Source organism: Sceloporus occidentalis, unplaced genomic scaffold (genome assembly GCF_023333645.1).
Source record: "Sceloporus occidentalis isolate IW3139 unplaced genomic scaffold, rSceOcc1.0.p SCAF_9, whole genome shotgun sequence".
Lineage (NCBI taxonomy): Eukaryota > Metazoa > Chordata > Lepidosauria > Squamata > Phrynosomatidae > Sceloporus > Sceloporus occidentalis.
In genome coordinates, this window is record NW_028316989.1 from 8,448,488 (window position 1) to 8,469,448 (window position 20,961).

The 20,961-nt window shown below is 41.4% G+C and overlaps 1 protein-coding gene across 1 annotated transcript; it reads right to left on the reverse strand.

Moving 5' to 3' along the window:
- Window positions 1-2,250: 2,250 nt before the first annotated feature.
- SLC18A1 (solute carrier family 18 member A1) lies at window positions 2,251-16,144 on the reverse strand. Its single transcript, XM_089537758.1, has 15 exons — window positions 16,033-16,144; window positions 14,725-15,109; window positions 14,285-14,343; window positions 13,835-13,918; window positions 13,457-13,549; window positions 12,632-12,721; window positions 12,310-12,353; window positions 11,057-11,117; window positions 10,427-10,522; window positions 6,399-6,477; window positions 5,478-5,529; window positions 5,022-5,085; window positions 3,963-4,082; window positions 3,005-3,138; window positions 2,251-2,577 (listed from the first exon to the last, which is right to left on the reverse strand). Exons 1-15 carry the CDS (start codon window positions 16,142-16,144, stop codon window positions 2,413-2,415), a joined length of 1,638 nt encoding a protein of 545 aa, XP_089393884.1. The 3' UTR covers window positions 2,251-2,412.
- Between the last annotated feature and the right edge of the window lie 4,817 nt (window positions 16,145-20,961).

Consider the following 20,961-nt stretch of genomic DNA (forward strand, 5'->3'; position numbering starts at 1 on the left):
ACCTCCCTTCCCAGTCTCACATGTTGACTGTGACAAATGGAAACGGCAGCCATTTCAGTGCCAGAGACAAAGGAGGGCACTCAGTCACTGACATGCGCTGATGGGTTTTCATGCCTGGGGATCCTAGGAGATATAGGGCCTGAACAGACAGGGCAAAATAAAGCTGCTTTGAGTCACTTTGGAGGTATGCTATTTAAATGATGCATGCATCCTAAGAGACCAGAAGCCGCACCAAAGCTATGCTCCAGTCCTAAGGATTTGAGTGCAGCTTTGGCACAGTTTCTGGCTTCTTGAGATGCATGCTGCGTCATTTAAACACCTCCAAAGTGACCCAAAGCAGCTTTATTTTGCCCTGTCTGTTCAGGCCCTATAGCTCCCAGGATCCCCAGGCAGCACAGCTCTTGGGAAGTTGGAATTGAAAGCAAATATTCCAAGGTCTCAAAAAGAGATGCAAGGTTTCCATATAAGCCTTTCTGGATCTGACCAAAGGCTCCTCTAGTCTTAATATCACTAACGGGTAATTCTCCTAAATGTTCATCTTTACCCAAGAATAAAAAAAGGAGACGCTCTAGTTCGAATACTTTAATCACAACACCGGTTAAACAGTCTGATGGAGATCCAATTAACCAAATTGGAGAGATAAGAAATATAGTAACTGAAAGGTCAGGTGACATGGAATTTCAAGCTAATGCTTCTCGGGGATTGTCCACATTAATACTACCATCGACTCTAAATGAGTGACAGCTAATGGACCCTACCTCTCTGACCCTCATTTCCTGGAACATTGCTGGATGGAATTGCAGAAGCAGAGATCCTTCCTTTAAGTCCTTGATCACCAGACATGACATCGTCTTTCTCCAAGAAACTTGGCTAGCTGAGGAATTGTATGTAGGAGGTTATAAATCAATAGTATTAGATGCGGTACCAGGTAAAGGCCATGGGAGGTTATGTGGGGGAGTGGGTGTGTTAATATCTACTTCATTACAGGTGCAGATCTCTAAGCTATCTACATTGCATCAATATGCCTTGGCAATACTATTGCAATTTAAAAAGAGTCCACTATATTTGATCAATGTGTATATCCCGCCTTTGCAAGGCCATTCCAAGATAAAATGTGTTTGGGACAAATTGAACAGCTATATTAAGAACTTAATGGCTACAGCTCCAGCAGCACACTTTATACTAGTCTGACATCTGGGACTTGTTCACTCTATACAATTATAGCAATTTGATACCACTTTAATTGCCATGGCTCCATCCTGTGGAATATTTAGAATATCTTGCCAGAGATCTCTTGCATTAATCTACAAATCCCCGCATTCCACAGGGTGTAACTATGGCAGTTAAAAGTGGCATCAAAGTGCTTGCGTAGTGTGAAGAAGACAGCCTATGAGTCTACTTTATTTCCCATCGCTACATCCTATGGAATATCAGGGTTTATAGTTATGTGAGTGGTTTGAATGTTGGATTATGACTCTGAAGACCAGGGTTTGAATCCTCACTGACCCATGAAACTCGCTGGATAACATTGGGCAAGTCACACTCTCTCATCCTCAGAGGATGGAAATGGCATAGTTTCTACTATGAAGAAACTTGCCTAGAAAACCTCTTAGGGCCACCAAAATGGAGGTTACTGGCACCCTCTCAGGAGAAAGCTTGAGGTTTCTCTGCACAAGGAATCTTTAGCAAGAAAGCATAGTGCAGCATTTTGTTTCAAGTCCCACTTTGTTGCAAATACAGAGAGACCCTCCTGTTCATGTTTCCAGCAACTTGTACTGAGATAAATAAAACACACAATAAATCACACATAACAATGGAAGATGTACTGGCCAAAGGTCTGGTCCAGGGAGATGGCACTCTTGCCACCTGGGACCAGGCCACAGATTGTTCAGTATCTTTAATAGGAGGAAAGGTAGTGATCTGATTCCATGAAATTACAGTGAAAAATGCCATGACGGGAAAGCTTCCTAGGAATACTCAAACTAATGACTTTCAGTCCTGGATTGTAAGTATTTTGCCTATGCCACAGTGTACAAATATGTACTGTAATACTGGCTTAACTTTAAGAGACATAAGAACAGATGACATGTTGGAAGGAAAGTGATTTCCAACACATCCAGTGTTACAGAGTTCGGATGTGGATAAAACAGCAGAAGAAACAGATTAACTAAAGCTAGACGTGAGACAACAGAGACATCAGTACAATAACACAGAGGCTTCAGCTACCTGCAAGGAAGGAAAACATTTGGTCTGAAGGTGGCTGTAATACAGCCCTTGAGGGTTCAAGGGATGCCCCATTCACTGGATGCTGGGAGCTGAAGTCCAAAACACTTGGGACCCCAATTTTTCCCCAGCCCTGTTTTGATGCTTCCCAAAGGAACCCCCTTAGGAACTCTCAGAGTTCTACGGCATTCAAAATTCATCTTTTGATAGCATATCCTTCTGTTGGCCACTCTGCAACTTCCATTCATTGGTCTCAGTTTCTTCATCACTGCTGTCTGTGAGTGGAAACTCCTGGATTGCTTTCTGAGTGATATACCTTTTGGTCTGCATTGGGCAATCCTGGCTTAGAATTGCCTGGGAAGAGCAGGATGGGGTTGGGGGCAGGAGAAAGAATGGGAGAAAGAAAAAGAAAAAGCATGAGTATCATCCTCATCACCATGACCGTGCGCAGCAAGAACAACTCAAAATCCATTTTCAAAAGACCTGCTTTGAGGCGTAAAGTCATATCAAGAGAACTAGTGGGCAAGAGAACTAGATGTCTCTCATGTCCAGCTGGGGTGGAACAACCAAGGCTTACTTCACTGGTGCCATAGTGGCACTGAAGAGCCCAATCTTGTGGGTACCTTAGTAACTTGAAGGGCTAATCAGAAGTTGGCAGCATGGCTAATATAAAAGGCTGATGCAGACCCTCCAACATTGATGAAAATCAAGAACTGTGTGGCTCGCAATACTGATGTATCGCTATAACATCATGGTGTAGCATCCACAAGGATAAACTTACAATCTTCTCTTCTTTGGCTGGGGGACTCCGTAGACACCAACAGAGAGGGGCATATGCCAAGTTGATCCCCCCAATGATGACCATCAACCAGGGAAAGCCGACGGCTCGCACAAGCGCACCCCCCGTAGAAGGACCTACCAGCAAAGAATGATGTCAACATATACCCTAAATAATTGAAACATCCTACATTTAATTCAATTAGGTAGTGTATCACAACTATACAGTTAATTATGTTGCCTATATACTCAATGGTCCTTGAAAAGCTCAGCAGTATTCATCTTTGAGGGGGGGCAGAGGGGTTCATATCAGTCACACATCAGAAGAGCTGCAGTTGCCAACTGCTGAGCCAGAGAAATGTATAGACAAACATATCTATAGCATACTCTCCAACGTTTCATAAATGAAAAGTGAAATGTGTGTGGCCAAGGAACATCAGAGTGGGGTCAAGATGGCAAAAGTCATTAAGGATGAACACACAAGCTAGGCCAGGCTGCAGCAGTTTGTTATTGCCTGAATACTGAGAAGGGCAAAATTCATGCTCTCCTCTCTTCCCACCACTGAGTTAGTTAAGGCAAATACTTTTGCACTTTGAACTCAGCTTGGAGCAAGTGAAGGAAGCTGAGGACAAAGGGGGAAAGTGAAGGGAGAGAAAATCTGAGGCATTTTAAAAGCATATGAAAAAGTGGGCAGACCATTGACGTGTATGTATTTGGGGTATATATGGGATAGATGTTTTAATCTAGATACTACCATACTGAGAGGAAACCCACTGAAATCAATGACTAATTTGTATGTTGTTTTCAGTGTATCTGCTCTAAGCAGTCTGGATCCAATTCATGTGTTTTAGTATTTCACACATTGCATTTTGTTTTTAAAGAAAGATTTTTAAAATTGGGAGGCAATAGCATGCAGACACAACAATAAGCAAAGCAACCTTGCACTGAGTGTCAAACCATACCAATAGCAAAGCCCATGCAGAAGGCTACATCAGCAATGGCATAGACACTGCCGTAGACAGAGGTATGGCGAAGATCCACCAAGTATCCCATGATAGGCATCATAGAGGAATCCACCATACCTGTCCCCAGAATAAAACCAAGAAATATTATAAGAAAGAGAATTTCATTGTCCTTTCCCAAATTTCAAACAAACACACAGAGAGAGAGAGTGGCCCTTGGTATCTGCTGGGGTTTGGTTCCAGGACCCGGATCCTATACCAAACTTCATTGTATATTCAAGTCCCATTATATACAATGGCATAGTAAAATGTGTCCCTTATATAAAATGGTTAAATCAAGGTTTGCATTTTGGAATTTTGAGAGGGATATTTTCAAGCTGTGAATAATTGAATCCATGGATGCTGAATCCGTGGATACAGAGTGGATACACTTGTAAGTGTACCCAGAATTAGAAAATCACATGGATAGCTGACACCTTTGCTTCTAATGGCTCAGTGTACACAGACCTGTACAATTTCTATTGTATACATACCTGCGAACATTACACAAATGAAAACCAAGACATGTATGGCTGAGCAACCTCAGAATGTTGTCAGAAGGGTTTGGCCAGTCAGCAAGAGGGGAAAAGTTATTAAAGAAGAAGAAAACTAATATCATAGGCACTGAATTTAGGAAAGCCTGGGAAAATAAATACCAAATGAATCTATTGAGAAGAGCAGGCCTCTGCCTCTTCCACTCCACTCCTTCTTGCTGAGTTAATTGAACACAAACTACTCTAGCACTTTGAGTTCAGTTTGCAGCAACTGAAGTAAACTATGGAGAAAGGAGAAAAGTGGGAGAAGGAGGAAAAACCAGGACATTTTAAAAGGAGCTGAGAAAGTGGGATGGCTGAGGATTAACTGCCAAACTGGAAGGTATATAAACATCTTCATTACTAATGCATGGTCAAAGGGTTTTTTCTTGGCTGGTGTCAACCTGCTTGAGGACATAATATGTGCTGTGTATATGTTTTTCTTTGAACAATTTAGTGCACAACCCAGAGTCTTTCCAAACCTTACCAAGGGCAAAACCAACTCCACTGTTGGGCACAATGAGTCCATAGATATTCTGAGCCAGGGGAATCTATGAGGCAAAAGAAGGGAGATGGGGTTTAGAATCTGTTGGAGACAAATAGAAACCAAAGCAGTAGATCTGATTAGCCCTTTAAATTAAATACTATTGATAGGCTACTATAAAGTTTGTTGGAGCAGGTAAATTATATTATGCTAGGACCAAGCCTGTGTCTTACTACTATAAAGATGGAATTTTCTTGGTGAGTTAATCTGTTTTTATGCCATAGTGAAGAAAGCACTGACCTATGCTGCAGCTATCAAATTCTCTTTCAGGATTCCTTGTCTTCTTTCTATCATAGCTATCTAGAGTTAGCTGGCAATGGGCTTCTTTGCACTGTCTCCGAACCACAACTGATAACCCTAGATATGTGTTAGAAAAGGCAGAACTGCCATTGTACTCACACAAAGGAGGCTGATTCCTACAACCACCATCCCGATCAATGAACAGAGCCACCTGTAAACAAAGGCATTGAGAAGCCGTAAAGGATCCCAGGACAGAGTATGAAAGTATGTGAAAAGACACATTTTTTGGAAAGTTACTGATATGGCATAACACTGTTATACAAAGTTAGAATGCAAGTATATCTTATGCAGGTGTGTTACCACATCTCAAAAAGGATACTGTTGGGGGAAAGGTAGTCAAATTGTTCCAAGGGATGGAGCAACTCCCCTAAAGCTACAACACTTGTTGTCTTTTCATCCACAAAACAGGTGAGAAAGGGGTCACGTGATAGTGAAGTATAGAAATAAGCTTGATATCAAGAAAGTATATAGAAACATGCTTTCTCTCCCTAACAGCAGAACCTAAATTATCAGATGCAACTGAATTATAGGAGAATTAGGAAGACAAAAGGAATTACTCTTTTATACAGCCCATAGTTAAACTATAGAATTATGACCATCAACCTAGATGGTTTTAAAAGGAGGATTAAATAAATTCATGGGCGGTGGAGCTATTAAGAGCTACTAGACGTCATAGCTATATGCTCTCTTCAGAACCAAAGAACCAGCATACTTCTGAATATAGGGACTACGAGTCTTACCTCCTGCTTCCCAAAGACATCTATTTGGCCACTGTGGGAAACAGGATGCTCAGCTAGATAGACCTTTTATGTGATCCAATAGGACTCTTCTTAAACTCAGGTCTTGGTTTGATCCTCATTTGGAGAATCATATAAACTTAGCTAGTGATCCATTCCCCTTTTTGCCTCAGGTCTTTATCGTAAAGCGGGCATTCTCCAAATCACTCCTCTCCCCGAAACATGCTATCAGCAGCCTTAATAGTGATGCAAGAACCAAAGGTCTTTGGGCTTCTTCACTTACCGCCCCATTTTGTTGGCTAGCATCCCAAATAGGCTGGTGCCAATAAGGTAGGACACACTGGCAGGAAGAAAAGCTACCCCTGCAAAAAAAAGGGGGGAAGCATTACCCTTAAATGAAGACATACGGCATTTTCTAGAAATGATGAGGATCCTATCTTGAATTATAGGACTGTTATTGTCTCAAAGTCCTGATGGTTATCTCATTCACAAGCATGGGGAGGCTGAATTCCTGTTGGGTAATCCCAACTTAAATAAACCCATTGATTGAATTGTTGAATTGTGAGTTAACACATAGGTAAGTCCAACTGATTTCATGGCTCTACTGTAATTGGAACTAACAATAGGATGTAGGCCAGAGTTTCCCAACTACTAGTAGACTTCCAAACTAATCATCTTTATGTCTTGTTTTGTGAACTTCCAAGAAAATCTGGTTTTCCATGGTCAGAAAATAGATGCTGGATCAGATGATCTATTAATGTGATCTAATAGGTGCATTCCTGGCTTCTTAAAAGGGGGAAGAGAGATGTATATGAAATATATTGGGTCCCATATTGCTGGTAGGTGGGTACCAGATCAATAGATGGTAGATTGTTGTCCTAATCCAGGGGGTGGGACATCTGGGGGCCTTCCAGAACCTGGAAATGTTGCTTGTACGACAATAACTCCCAAGTCCTTCCCCCAGCATGGCCTTCCTGAAAATTGTACTATAATAAACAAAACATTTTTTTCCTAAGCCCTGTGATAAATTTATACTTCCATCATCATTTGCCAAGCTGGCAGGGTCTGATGAGAACTGGAGTCCAACCACATCTGGATGGTCACAATTCCCCAGTCCTACCAGTGTCTCAGGGCTATGCGTGTATGAGAGAATTAACCTTAGCCTAAACTTCCAGACACACTTTCAGTGCTTCATATACTCCATAGGAGAATGGCATTCAGAACAGGCTCTAAGGCTGGGTCCCTTCATGTCCTAAACCCTTCCCTTCTGCTTTCACTCCAGCGTCACACTCTGATTATTTGTTCTACAGTTATAATTGAACCAAAAATCAAATATTTGACTTGAGTTGGTCTGCAGTTGCTGATCATTAATTTACTCTCCTTCAGACTATAGCTGTATCACAGGTCTCTCTGTTTGCCTGAAGATAACACAGCATGCTTATTGAAATTCAATTGTTTGTGTTTAATTTCCTCCCTCTGTGCCCCTTTCATTTATCTTGCAGGCTTTCTGGGAAAGTCTGCGCTCGTCTAGTTTTGCTAAGAAACACCAGATTAGACAAACAGAAGCAGTAATCAAAAATGATCTCTGCCAGGAGTTCAAAAATCCTCAGAAATTAATGATGTCAATCTCTAGCCTTATCCCTTATCTGTATTCCATACCATATCTTCCAGATGTACTGGTTCACTAAGGTACCTTGCTGAAGATCTTTACTGTCCAACAGTGGTTCTTTTCACACTGGGGGCAGCAAGAGGTTCAATGTTTACATTGCTGATTATAATCTTAAAGTTGGCCCCTGTTCTAGTATGTGTTCATTGAGTAGTGTATATTATGGTTAGAATCCTGTTGGGAACTTACACCTTTGCAAGTAGTTTCAAGTCTACAGGAATTTGGCAGTTTTGTAACATCTTTATCCAGTAAAGAGCTGCTGTTATGTTGGTACATAAAAGAGCCAGCAAAGTGACCAATGCACATTGCGACTCATGCACAATGAAACCAATGTGCATCAGTCCCATTGTGAATCTGTCCCACTGTGCACCCAGACACCAGCTAGGGAGTGCTGGTGTGTCTTGGTAAAGCTTAATGCTCATGAAACATTCTTGCCAGTGTCTTGTTAATGCATCTTTGCAATTCACTAACAGGTCTTCTTAGTGCTTCTGCTACATAGCTAAGTATATATAAGGCCATATAATGCAAACCAAGATCTTTATTCTTAGATTGGATCCAGCCTTAGTCTTCCTTACAGTCTAATTTAAGTTGGATTTATGTCAGCTCCACACCTTACTAGAGGAAGCTGCCAACTTGAAGTTATCCAAGATCTTGCAGTGCCTTCCTAACCTCACCATTAAGTAAACTATCCATAGGTGCCCTACTGTAATGGAGCCTTGATTATGGGCAGGTTAGTCATCCTGTGATCTTTGGCTCACAACTGAGGTTGCCTCCAGTCTAAGCCCTTAACTACATGGATGATTTAATCAAGTTCCATCCGGGTTCGCTGTGTCCTGTTTACATGACTCAGGGCCAAACCCTGATACTTAATGTCTGTACTGTTTTAATGTCTTAATAAATGTTACATGCATAGTGTTTAAAACCAAATTTGGTGTCTCAATGTCTGTCTCAGCTCTGCTTGGGTAAGTTCACAGAGGAAGAGATTTCCACCATACGCTCTCAGCTTAAACAGGTTGCCCTTACAAACTTGGGCATAACACAGTTCACCCTGCTTTGCTCTCTCCACTGCTCATTCCAGGTAACCTAAAGCTTGCCCCCCCCCCCCCTAAAAAAAAAGACTGACAAATGGCTCTCACAGACCCATATCTGGTGGAAGGTTCCTCCTGGCTGACTGGTTGTTAACTTGATTAGTAGTTCTCTGTAACTCTGCTGAACCTAGGTAGCAATTTGATTTGAGCAGAAAGTGTAGCTGAGAGCATCCCCAAAGGTCATTCCTCCATAAATTAGATTTCCAATGTTGTTTTTTGCAACAAAGATTGGCAATTTGGTCTCATTATCTAGTCTCCAAGGCAGCACATAATTGCCATGTACTGAGTCATCCTCCCTGTGCCTCTGAAGCTGCCTTTTGGTTTAATCAGGAGGTGCCTCTTCAAAAGCCTTGCACAACCACATCTATTGGACCTTTGAATATAACCACTTTGGGAGATGGAGAGAAATGCCACCCGCTCAACAGGGCTGTTCCCTGCAGTTCTGGGAGAAAGGGAGGTTAGACAGCTATAGTTTCCAGAGTTAGCCAGCTCGTCCCTGCTCCATGTATACATGCTCACCTGATGACGTCCAAAATTAATGTCATGTCTGCTTTTGACTGCAATTATGTGGATCAGCAAGACTAAAGAAAGTACACATTTTTTCTAGCTACTATGGATGTCTCTTCCTCATTAAATTCCAAGGCTATTACAAACAAACAGCATTCAGAAAGTTGGAGAAAGAAAGGAAAAATGCTTTCCTTGTGGCAGGTACACAGGGGGATGAAAAAGTGACCATTAGTGTCAGATGGTGTCATGCTCCTGCCCTTGAGAATTTGGCTTTACAAGACAAAACAGATCTACTGCAGCTGTGCCCTCCTTTAGGACAGCCACCTGAGTTCTCCAGAGGAGGAGAAGGTGAGAAAGATAGCTCTAAATCCTTGGGACAGGTGAAGTATTCAGTGCTTGGCATAAACCCAGTTCTTCTCCCACAGGTGAAGTGAGGGGCTACACACACAGACTGAGAAACACCCTCTTGGGGAAAATAGTCAAGATACTTTCCCATTTGATTTGCTGGAAACAAATTTGGTTCCTCTCTCAGCCTGTGTCTACTATGAGATAGGATCCTGTGATTTATGATTCTGGACTGTTTCTTGACTCCGATATCTTGCTGTTCCTTTCTGGACTCTGCTTTGATTTATGGCTTTGATTTATCAGACACAGCTTGGTCCTTTGGCTACCGCACTTTTGGCATTCTGCATTCTGTTGCAGCATGAAAGCAGGATAGATGATCTACTTCAGAGGCAGTAGCCAACTTCTTTGGACAGAGGTTAGGCATCAGTTAGACCCACTGCTTGCCAATAACCAGATTTGCTTCCAAACAGAGGGTTCCAAGAACTATCACCCAAAGATCACTGTGTAACTATTCCATTTCCCATCCCTCAGTAGATTTTGTGTGGAAGGCAAACACAGAAGAAGAGGTAGTAAAATGCAGGAGATTTATATATGGAACACAATGTCCTCTGGATCCTGCTAAAATTCATTGAATGTTGGGGGACAACTGTATGATAAAAGCTATAATCTAGAAGTACACTGGAGAGGGTGGGAGAAGAAACGTACCCAGTTGCCATTCTGGAGAGCACATGGTTTGCATCATCCAAATGGGCAATGTGGCTTCTAGAATGGCCACTCCCATATTAGCAAAACAGATTGAACCTGGAGAGAGAAAGAAGATACACTGACTGCATCATTTGCATTGTTGTTATTCATGGAACAGAAGACAAGACTTTGCCTAATGAGCTTAAAGTCTATGGCCTGTTACAGACTGCCAAAATAAAGCTGCTTCGGGTCTCTTTGGAGGTATGCTATTTAAATGATGCATGCATCCTAAGAATCCGGAAGCTGCACCAAAGCTGCACTCCAGTGCTTAGGAATGGAGTGTGGCTTTGGCACGACCTCCGGACTCGTAGGACCCATGCATCATTTAAATAGCATACCTCCAAAGAGACCCAAAGCAGCTTTATTTTGATCAGTCTGTAACAGGCCAGAATTTAGACAAGAGGACAGAAGATGCAAAGACTCAAATATTTTAAAGGTTTTAAAATCTGTTGTTTTTTAAATGATGAATGTGGTCTTTTGGTCTTGAGAGATCTTGGAAATTTTTGTTCTTAGTGCCACAGAAGCTACATTCTGCTAGAAGATATCCAGAACTTCAAAACAATATGCCATGGTGAAGGCATGATGACTTACCTGCTGCAATCAAAATATAGGGGTCCCATAACAAGGTCAACAGGGGGGTCCCTTTGGTACTCTGGAAAAAAGAGGAAAGTGAGAAGTGCTGCAGAAAAAAGTTGAGATGCAAGCAATGGCCTTGGCCTCCAGAATCTTATGCAGAGATCTTGCTTGTTTGTTTGCCTGAGATTGCTTGTTACTGAGAAACAGGATTTGATGCAAAGTAGAGTCATTCTCACTATAGGGTGTTCCAGACAAAAGGCTTTTGGAGTGGTTTGTCAGCTTCCACTTATGGAATGGAGAGAAGCACTATCTTGTCTTTTGGGTTAGGAAGCAAAGTGGCTTTGGCTTGCCCCGTGTGTGTGTGTGTGTGTGTGTGTGTGTGTGTGTGTGTTGTGTGCCTTCCAGTCGTTTCTGATTTATGGCAACCCTCAGGCAAACATATCATAGGGTTTTCTTTGTTCAGGGGAGATTTTCCAGTGTCTTCTCCTGAGAACATATAACTTGCACAAGGTCATCCAGTGGGCTTCATGGCTGAGCCAGGAATCGAATCCTCGTCTCCAGAGTCATAGTCCAATACTCAAACTCCAACGCCATGCTGGCTCCTAAACTAGATGCATACTATAAAGATTGTCATCTACTATACCATCCTTTCAAGAGAATATGGGCTGCTGGTAGATTTCATATTTCATACATAAATCAATCTATACTGCAAAGCAGATGTGTGGAGACCTTGGCCAAACAGCTGTTTTTGGAGTTCAAATGCCAGAATCTCCAAGCAACATGGCCCATTGTAAGACAATGGGATTTATATTCACAAACATCTGGGTAACCTAATGTCCCCCAACCGTGCCTTAAGATCTTCCCTAGAATTCTTATGTTGGTCATTCCATTATCAAATGGTATGACATATGATAAATGGTGAACAAGAGCAATGGATTTTTAAGAGTGGTACCAAGGCTGCGAAACATCCTTCCAGAGGAGGGTTGCTTTGGCCTCCCCCAATCCTAGTCTTTAGAAGATTGCTTATGATGGCCATCCTACACAGAACTGTTGAGACTCCTTCTCTTTTCCCCCCTAATCTTGCAGGAATTTCTGTTCACTTGATATTTTATTTTGATGCTATGCTGTGTGTGTGTGTGTGTGTGTGTGTGTGTGTGTGTGTGTGTGTGTGTTTCAAAGAACACCCTTGATTTATAGAGTCATTGAACTGGGAGGCAGCATTAAAACACATAATAAATAATGAAAAGCAAAGTTATTGTTGTACCTACCTCTGGTGAAATCTTTGATGGATGCAAGATGCAAAGCTGTAAAGCTGAGTTAGAAATATTATTACTGGAAAATTATAATATGCCATTTCAACTTAGCTAAGAATAATGATCTCTCTCTCCCTCTCTCTTTTTCTCTCTCTCACACACACTTTCTATTCATTGCTTCACTGATTCAGCTCTCACCTAACAGCCAGATCACAGCCATGCTTTTACTAAGAAATAATTCCAATGTGTTCAGTGACATTTACTTCAAAGCCTGAGCCTCCATGTTCAACCCATAGCTATGGTCGTGTCCTGCCCTTGGTACTTGCTGAATACTCACCTCCATCCAGCAGAGCTAGAAATGCCAAGATCAAGAAGGGAGAGGACTTCCCAACAAATTCATACATCACACTTCCAAAAGGGGCACCCACTGCAAGAGAAAACAATTACTTATCCTGTTGCATTAAAAAACACAAAAAATAATACTGTGTATACTTGTGTTTAAGTCTAGAAATTTTTGTCACAAAATGAACCCAAAAAACCTGGGTTAGTTTATCCACAAGTCAATGAAAGTGTCATATCTTAACTCTTATTAAAAAAGGAACCATCACCTTCTTTGAGTAGTGGCAAAAGATGAAAGCCTAGTCCTTCCCAGGAGAACCAAAAACAAGCACTTACTCTCCCTCTACTCTTTCCACTTCATCATCGAGTCTGGCCTTTTTGAATGCCTGGGTGGGAAAATAATAACAGTGGCTCTTTGGCACTTTGCCTCAAGGAGAGTCAAGGGGAGGTTTGTACTTCTTTTAGTTTTTCCTGGGATGGACTAAGCTCTTACCTTTTGCCACTCTACTCAAACCAGAGAGACCCGAGCCCTCACTGAACTACAAAAACCCAGAATTCCACAGCCCTAGCAGTTGTTATAATAGTGGAATAATAGCACTATAACAGTGTAGTGTGATAGATTCTGAAAAGGCATCTTAAATAAACGGAAGGGGGAGGCATATTACTAAGCTAATAAAGCAGCTTTGGAGTGTGTTGGGCTTAGAGAGTGGAGATTTCTAGGGCTAGTTCTTAAAGTTTAAAATGGACAATGTAAGAGAAGGGGAACTTAAGAAAAAAGATGGGATCAGGAGAGGAAAGAGCCACAGGGACAAGGAATACTTACCAAGTACCCCCAAAGCTAGCCCCCCTAAGGCTATTCCCATTGCATTTCCCCTTTCACAGTCATCTGTGTACACGCTCGCCAACATCCCCAGACCTGCAAGCAGAAAAAGCAAAGGCACCCTGGCTTTGAGCATCATTCTGGTGGCCCCATCCAGGATCATAAGAAGATGGTTTATTATACTGTGTCAGACCACTCACATGCAGGGTGACTGGAAGTCCTAACCACAAAGGAGGACAGGGGACAGCAAAATATAGCACATTCAAGGAATGACAGAGGATTAATTGGGACTGTTCTTGCCAAATCAGGACAGTTGGATGGTAAGGAGAGTGCTTTTCCATCCATCCAAGATCTCTCCGTAATGCCCATTAACATGTTTACCTGCAACAGAGGAACAGGCGGACCCAATGCCTTGCATTGCTCGAGCAATGAACAGCAAGGTGTAGGTAGTTGAGAGAGCAAACACTGCCAAAGAGGTAAAAATACACAAAATTATTATATTGGTAAATTCAGAATTTCTGTGTCTGTGAAGCACTTTATACGCTCTACAGTATTGCTGATGCAATGACTGATTGTATCTTTTCTGTAAACCTTTCCATGTTAACCTACCATGGAGTCCAAAATCAAAAGGTGGAATTCTACCACTTCCACAAATAAGTGGAGATTAGGTATGGGTGGCTTTCCAGATATTGTTGAGTTTCACGTTCCATCATCCCTAGCTTGCATTGCCAATAGTAAGAGATGAGAGTTGCAATCCTACATCACATTCCCAAACTCTGGCTTAAATGAATGAGAAACTTGAAGGCCAGTTGTGAGGGACACAATACTTACAGAGTGTGGAGAGAAACATGATGACAAACCCAAGAAACATGGGAATATGGTATCCTATCCTACAGAGAGAGAAGAAGTATATAGCTGCACATTCACAGTCAGATACAGGCTTATTTAATTAACATTTTGTGATGGGTGCATGGAGAGAAGGGCTGGCATCAATGTCCAGCTTTCTTGAGCAGATGCTTGGGCTGGGTGTCCTGGCAGGACATACTTGTGCTGAACTCACTTCCCTAGACATCAGGCAGCTAGAAATTCCCTCTTTACATATCTCATCATATCACTGAATGAACAACATAGCTGCCATTTTAATTCTCCATAATACTACATCAAGTTATTTGGGAAACTACAGGACAAGTAAAGTGTCTTTCACAATTACCTAGCACAGGGCCAAACATTTGGAGATGGCTTATGGTGGCAGAGAGAGAGAGCCAGCCTACCTGTTGGTTAAGGGTCCCACAAAGGGGTTGGCTATGAGTTGCATCAAAGCTTTTGAGGCAAAGAGCAGTCCGACCCAGATGTTCTCCTTCGTAAGAAATTCTGCCCCATCCATACAACTGTTGTTCAAGGATGAAGTGGCCAAAGGGAAATGAGGCAGGACACTTCTGTTGTGGACATCAGTCATATTTGCAGTGATACTGTCGGCAGTGTAGTCTGAAATGGTCACCACCCTCTGTGGTGGCAATGTGGTTTTGCTGTAGTAGGAGAAGATGGAGGAGTAAGGACTAGCTGATGAGAGCATTTGAACTGTTGGAACTGTAGTCTGAAGAGCAGAATGGCTAGCATTTTTGTAGGTGGCAAATAAGAAGGAAGGAATGATCGGCACTGAAAGGAAATTAGGGAAGGAGTTAGTTTATACTGTACTCCTAATCCTCATGACAGATTCAGGAAAATTAGACTGTATTTTAATCTTCTGTTTATCTGTCCCAAGCAAGTCATAACACTTCAAATAAACATGCAATAAATGTAACAAAGAACAATACTATAGGAAGAGTCACAAATGATGGTAATAATACCATCTAGACATAGCAAAAACACCAGTCTATACAACCTTGAATGCTGCAAATAAACTGATCTAATGCAACAGTGTAGAATGAAATAAATGGGTGAATATAACCTAAAACAAACATTACAGTACACCACTTGCAACTCCAAGTAGGTGTGTGCCTTCTTATGGTGGCCATATGGAGAATCTTTCATGGGCTTTTATTGATGGCAAGATTTGTTTAAAGGATGGGTGGGTTGCATTGCCTTCTTGTAAGGATGGGTGAGAGTGATGTGCCCAAGCTCACCCAGTGGGTTTCCATGGCCAAGCTGGGATTTAAACTCTGGTCTGCCACTAAATGCTGGCCTATCATAGCAAGTTTCCAGTTGTAGATGGAGAAGGGATAAAGCCACCAGAGTCCTAATACAACAGTCAAACCACTACACCACTTCATTCCGTACAGTTAATATGGGGTTCAGAACTTGCAATGTTACTTTTAATAAAATGAATGGCGTAACATGCTGAAACCACACCTAGAATACCATCTACTACTACTCAATCATGGATGACTTCAGCATGTCATTATATCTATTCTTCTTAAAAGTAACTTTCTAGCTCTGCCATTAGCATGCACAATATAACTAGAAGCTGCATCTCTCACTCATAACACAAACTGCCCTAAAATGGAAGTCTCTCAACTCCTGTGTAACACCTTGAGCATAAGGCTGAAAACAGACAGACAGACCAACATACTAGTACATACCCACAACTGTCAGCAACATATTGTCTACAAGCAAGGCAACAAAGACGACTAGTAGCACCAACTTTCGTGATTCCCTTCCCTCTTTTAACCAGATCCAAGGCACACAGTCCATTGTCATCCTTGGAAATCTTGTCACCTTCTTGGTTGCCTTTGCCTGCTTCTTAGCACTCTGCGTTCCCTGTCACCTGTAAGAGAAAGAACTCCACACAATTTCTGCCCAAACGTTCCAGCTTTCCAATGTTCAAAAGCATCCTTTGTGAAAAATTGTAACTGTTGGCTTCCATTTGATCTGAAGGGATGTCATGTTTTCTGCTGCTCCAGAAACTAGACACAGAGCAATGGATTCAAACTACAGGAGAAGAGATTCCACCTAAACATAAGGAAGAACCTCCTGATGGTAAGAGGTGTTCGACAGAGGAATATGCTGCCTTAGAGAGTGGTGGAGTCTCCTTTTTTGGAGGTTTTTAAGCAGAGGCTGGATGGCCATCTGTCGGGGATGCTTTGGTTGTGTGTTCCTGCATGGCAGAAGGTTGGACTGGATGGTCTCTTTCAGCTCCAGGGTTCTATGAACTGAGTAGTGTGAAAAGACCCTTTGAATCAGTCATTGTCTCAACATAACTGTCAGGATCAGGGTCCAGACACGATTGTGTCATGCTTAATTGCTGTATTTGAACATATGTGCGTAAATTGCAGGTTAATGGGTTGTTAGCGAGGCTGGAAAAAGTAAAGATTATGTATCATTCACAGCCTGGGATAATGAACAGATGTATGGGAGGAAGTATGAGTTGCCAATTGCCAGGTGGTTCTTGTGGGAATCTGTAGCTTGGTACAGTGGGGAAAGAAGGAGGAGGCAGACCTGTTTTGAACTGCTAACAATGGGGTGAATGCTTTTGAATCAGGTGAATTGGTTGAATTCTAAGTATACTGATATAACTGGGGGAAATTCCTCAGTCTTGACAACTATGGATAAAGCTTTTCTGAATCTACTGAAGGCTTGTGTCCCTGGAGTGGAGTTGTCCTGTACATTAAAATAACCTACTTCACAACTTCTGAGTTCAGAGTGTGTTTATTGGTAAAAGCTATTAGCCATCACAATTCAATATGATTAAGGTAAACTACAAACAAATAAACTACAGTAACAGTAATACATTTAAAAGAATACAGGTAACAAGCAAGTGATAGAAAAATATACAAATCCAAAAATATAAAATCATCACTAATATAGATTAAATTAAAAGCCCCCTGGGTCAGATATGATGTATCTTCATCATCTCCATGTAATTCTTATAAATGATTTCAATGCCTAGATTGTAACTTACTTATGGCCAAGGCAAATTCTGCAACCATAGTGGTAATATATGAATTGTTGCCTGGCAATAAGATACAAATCTGCTCAAGGGGAGGTGGATTGGAAAGAGAGTGGGGAATATGACTAAGAAACCTTTGTCTAAGGGCCATATAGAGAGGGCATTGCAAAAGATAGTGGTGATTGTCCTCTACTTCCCCTGACTCACAAATGCAAAATCTTTGGTGCATGGGAGTATTATTATATCTTCCCTTCAAGTAGGCAGATGGCATACACTGAACGCGTAGGGCTGTAAATGCTTTTCCAAATGCGGACAGGGTCAAGTTTAAAAAATATTGTTCCATCCCAAAAGATGTTTTATATAGTGGGTATCATAAAGAATATGTTGTTTGGGAAAGCATTGTTTGTTTCTGTTGATAGAATAATTTGGAAGGGCTTCTGCATTAATCTCATAATGATGGAGAATCATCCTGACTGAATCTGTCCAAGCGTTTTGGGAGTGAGGTTGTAATTGCTCTAGAAAGCATTTTTAGGAAGCCAGGTGCCACTCATGCTAGCCAGCTTCCTCCAATATGAGGCTAGAGCTGTTTGCATTCTGGATTTAAGAGATATTAGCCCTACCTCACAAGGTTGTAGTGAGGATGAAGTAAAAGTTAGGGTGAACTGTGCATGACACCCTGACTTCAATGAAAGGAGGGGAAGTTATACATGCAATAAACAAATTCAATTTGTAGATACAGGATGCACTTTGTCTTGCTGCTTCAATAAAGTTGTTTTACAATTGTCAGAGCATCGTGGTTGCTTCAGCAACATGGATGTCCTTTCCTTGTCTGTGCCAGTTTAAAGTGTGAAAAGTCACACTTCTATTTTCTATAAGCTTTTTATTCCTTCTCTAAACTAGCAGAATTTATTTTGGCTTCCTCCCTGCTTTCCCCCTTCCCCAATGTTCATTCTTCTTCTTGCCTTTGTCAATAAATATAGCAGAACCTCAATTATTGTGACATCAACTGTGATTTCTTTTTCAATCCTTTATTCAAAATCCCTGGGAGACAACTGGCCATGTATTACTCCAAAGTGACTGCAATCTTATGAAAAGAGCAAAGGAGACCAAACCAATCTATGGCTTGGATGCTGCTATCTAACACATGTTACAGAAAGAGAGAATTTTTAATGCACCAAGCAGCATTTCAGACCCAGTTTATTCCAAATCCTAGGAGGATATAGTTAAGCACTGAAAACATGTATGGTACCAGCTAACATTAGAGAAACATTAAAGCAAAACATTTCACTTTCTGCCTTCTTCACTGGCTCTCATGTATATTATTATTCCTTTTTCTGCTCTATTGTTTAATACATATCAGAGAGACTCATCTCATTAAGTCTTTGCAATTCTTCCAGGATCATACCTGAAGACAATTACAAATGGTATAGTTTTTTTTGTGGGTTTTTTTGGGCTATGTGGCCATGTTCTAGAAGAATTTATTCCTGATGTTACTCCAGCATCTGTGGCTGGCATCTTCTCTGTTTCTCTGAAGATGCCAGCCACAGATGCTGGCAAAACATCAGGAATAAACTCTTCTAGAACATGGTCACATACCCCCAAAAACCCACAAAAAACTATGGATGCCGGCCATGAAAGCCTTTGACTTCACATTACAAATGCTATGTTTTGGAGCTCTTTAAAAGAATTCTGATGAAGTCCTGGAGAATTTCTAGGGAAGACAGAAGTAATTGTAGCCAATGTGCACAAATATGGTAATGGTCCTTGGCACACTAGAGGGAAAAACGCACATCCCTCACATCAAATAACTTGAGAAGTACCATTCTAAGCAATTACTTAATAGTTTGCATCTTTCTGATTATTTGGAGGCACAGAGAGAATAAACCTGCATCACGATCTCACTGAAATCAATGGAGTTTCCAGTGAAAAAAACCAAGCTTCAGATTGTAACCCCACACATTCCTTTCTATTTCTTGTCTTTTCTATTTCCATCTCTCACTCACTCCTTGGCTATAAAAACAAAGACCTCAAACTCAAGTTGTTGCTGCACCAGTTTTCAACTTGTTGCCCAACGCTAAAAAATATTGAGCCTACTTACCATTGCTGAACGCATTTCAGCCTACTTGTTTCCCTGGCACTGTGTTTGCAAAGAGTCCTTCCTGGCACATTTATTATAGCCCTTTTATCTGGAGAGGATATGAGGATCCCTTCCCCAGAAAGATGTAATTGAAAGCTCAAATATGCTCCATTCAGCCCTGCAGCTCTGTTTGCGTCAAAGGGAGGGAAATGGGGTGTGGACAAGGAAGGGATGCAGAGGTTATTTGCAGCTCTGAGGCACCTGAGAGCTACCATAATCTTTTTTAAAAACCAGGATTTAATGTATCTTTCAGGCACTTGGACTGTAGTTCTCAAAATGGCCCAATAGAAGCTGCGAGGTTCACTGGATGACTTTGATGCAGTCCTTATTTCTCAGTCTAACCTACCTTACAGGGATTTTGTGAAATTAAAGTGGGAAAAGTCATATATATGCAAGGCCTGACATTGAAATACAGTGACCCTGTTCACGAAGCCAAAGTCTTCACAACTCCAACAAAAGCCTGGCTGAAGACTGATGGTGTTGTCTGTGGAGCACCCAAACTGAAGAGGCATCTCTCCACATCATGAGAAGTCTTCTCCTCCAAAGGCCTCAGATTCCCCTGAGTAGTGGTGACCTGTGGTGCCAATGACAGTGTAGTAGGGAATCCACTTGGCTTTTACACCAGACTATAAAGAAGCACCATCCAAATAGATGAGTTCACTCTGGTTTCAGAACCTTGGATAGTTACTCTAAACTGAGGTTTGGTGCTAATACCTGGAATGAGTTTGCCACCTTCATTGACATAGAAGCTGTCAGCCATCACTGCTCATGATCTATGATCTATGATCTATGATCTATCTAGCTATGATAGCCTTTAGAGCTGAAGGGCAGGGTATAAATACCATAAATCATCATAATCATCTAAAGGATCCATGGCATGGACTGCTCCCCAAGTGACATTTGCCTTTGGGAACTCCAGGCCCTTCTCCAATGAAAATTCCTCCAGCTGCGACATGATAGAGTCACTCGCATCTGAGGCTACATAGAGATTTGTCCTATTGTTTGGAAAGTAAAAAGGTTAGATCGCACCACATGAGAAACCACTCCAGCGCATGCGTTCAATATGAAAAATAACTGACATCATTCAGCCATGGAAAGCCTCTAGATGGTCTTGGGCAAGTCACACTCTCTCAATGCTTTAGAAGAAAGCAATAGCAAACCTCTTGCTAAGAAAAGCCTGGAATAGATTAACCATAAGAGTTAGTCTGAAGGCACACAGCAACAAGTTTGCTGTTGTTGTTTTAAAAATAGGCTTTGGTAAGAATGTTATCATAACTGGATTTCACATACTGATTTTGTGTATATTCACTGTATTGTTTTTAAGTTGTTGTTCGCCACCTTGAGTCCCTATATTGGGAGAAAGGCTGAATATAAGAAAATAATAATAATAATAATAATAATAATCTATATTATTATTATTATATTCTTTTTAACGCACCTCTTTTCTATGTTTTTAATTGTGGTTTTTTTTAAATATTGTGAAGC

What these genes read in the sequence shown, in the direction of transcription:
- SLC18A1 (XM_089537758.1), bottom strand. Translation starts at nt 16,144, where the DNA reads ATGGACTGTGTGCCTTGGATCTGGTTAAAAGAGGGAAGGGAATCACGA. An exon ending in GTGGGACCCTTAACCAACAG is followed by an intron (nt 14,344 to 14,724) that starts GTAGGCTGGCTC and finishes CTCTCTCTGTAG; the next exon opens with GATAGGATACCATATTCCCA. An exon ending in TGGAGTTGGTTTTGCCCTTG is followed by an intron (nt 4,083 to 5,021) that starts GTAAGGTTTGGA and finishes TTCTGGGGACAG; the next exon opens with GTATGGTGGATTCCTCTATG.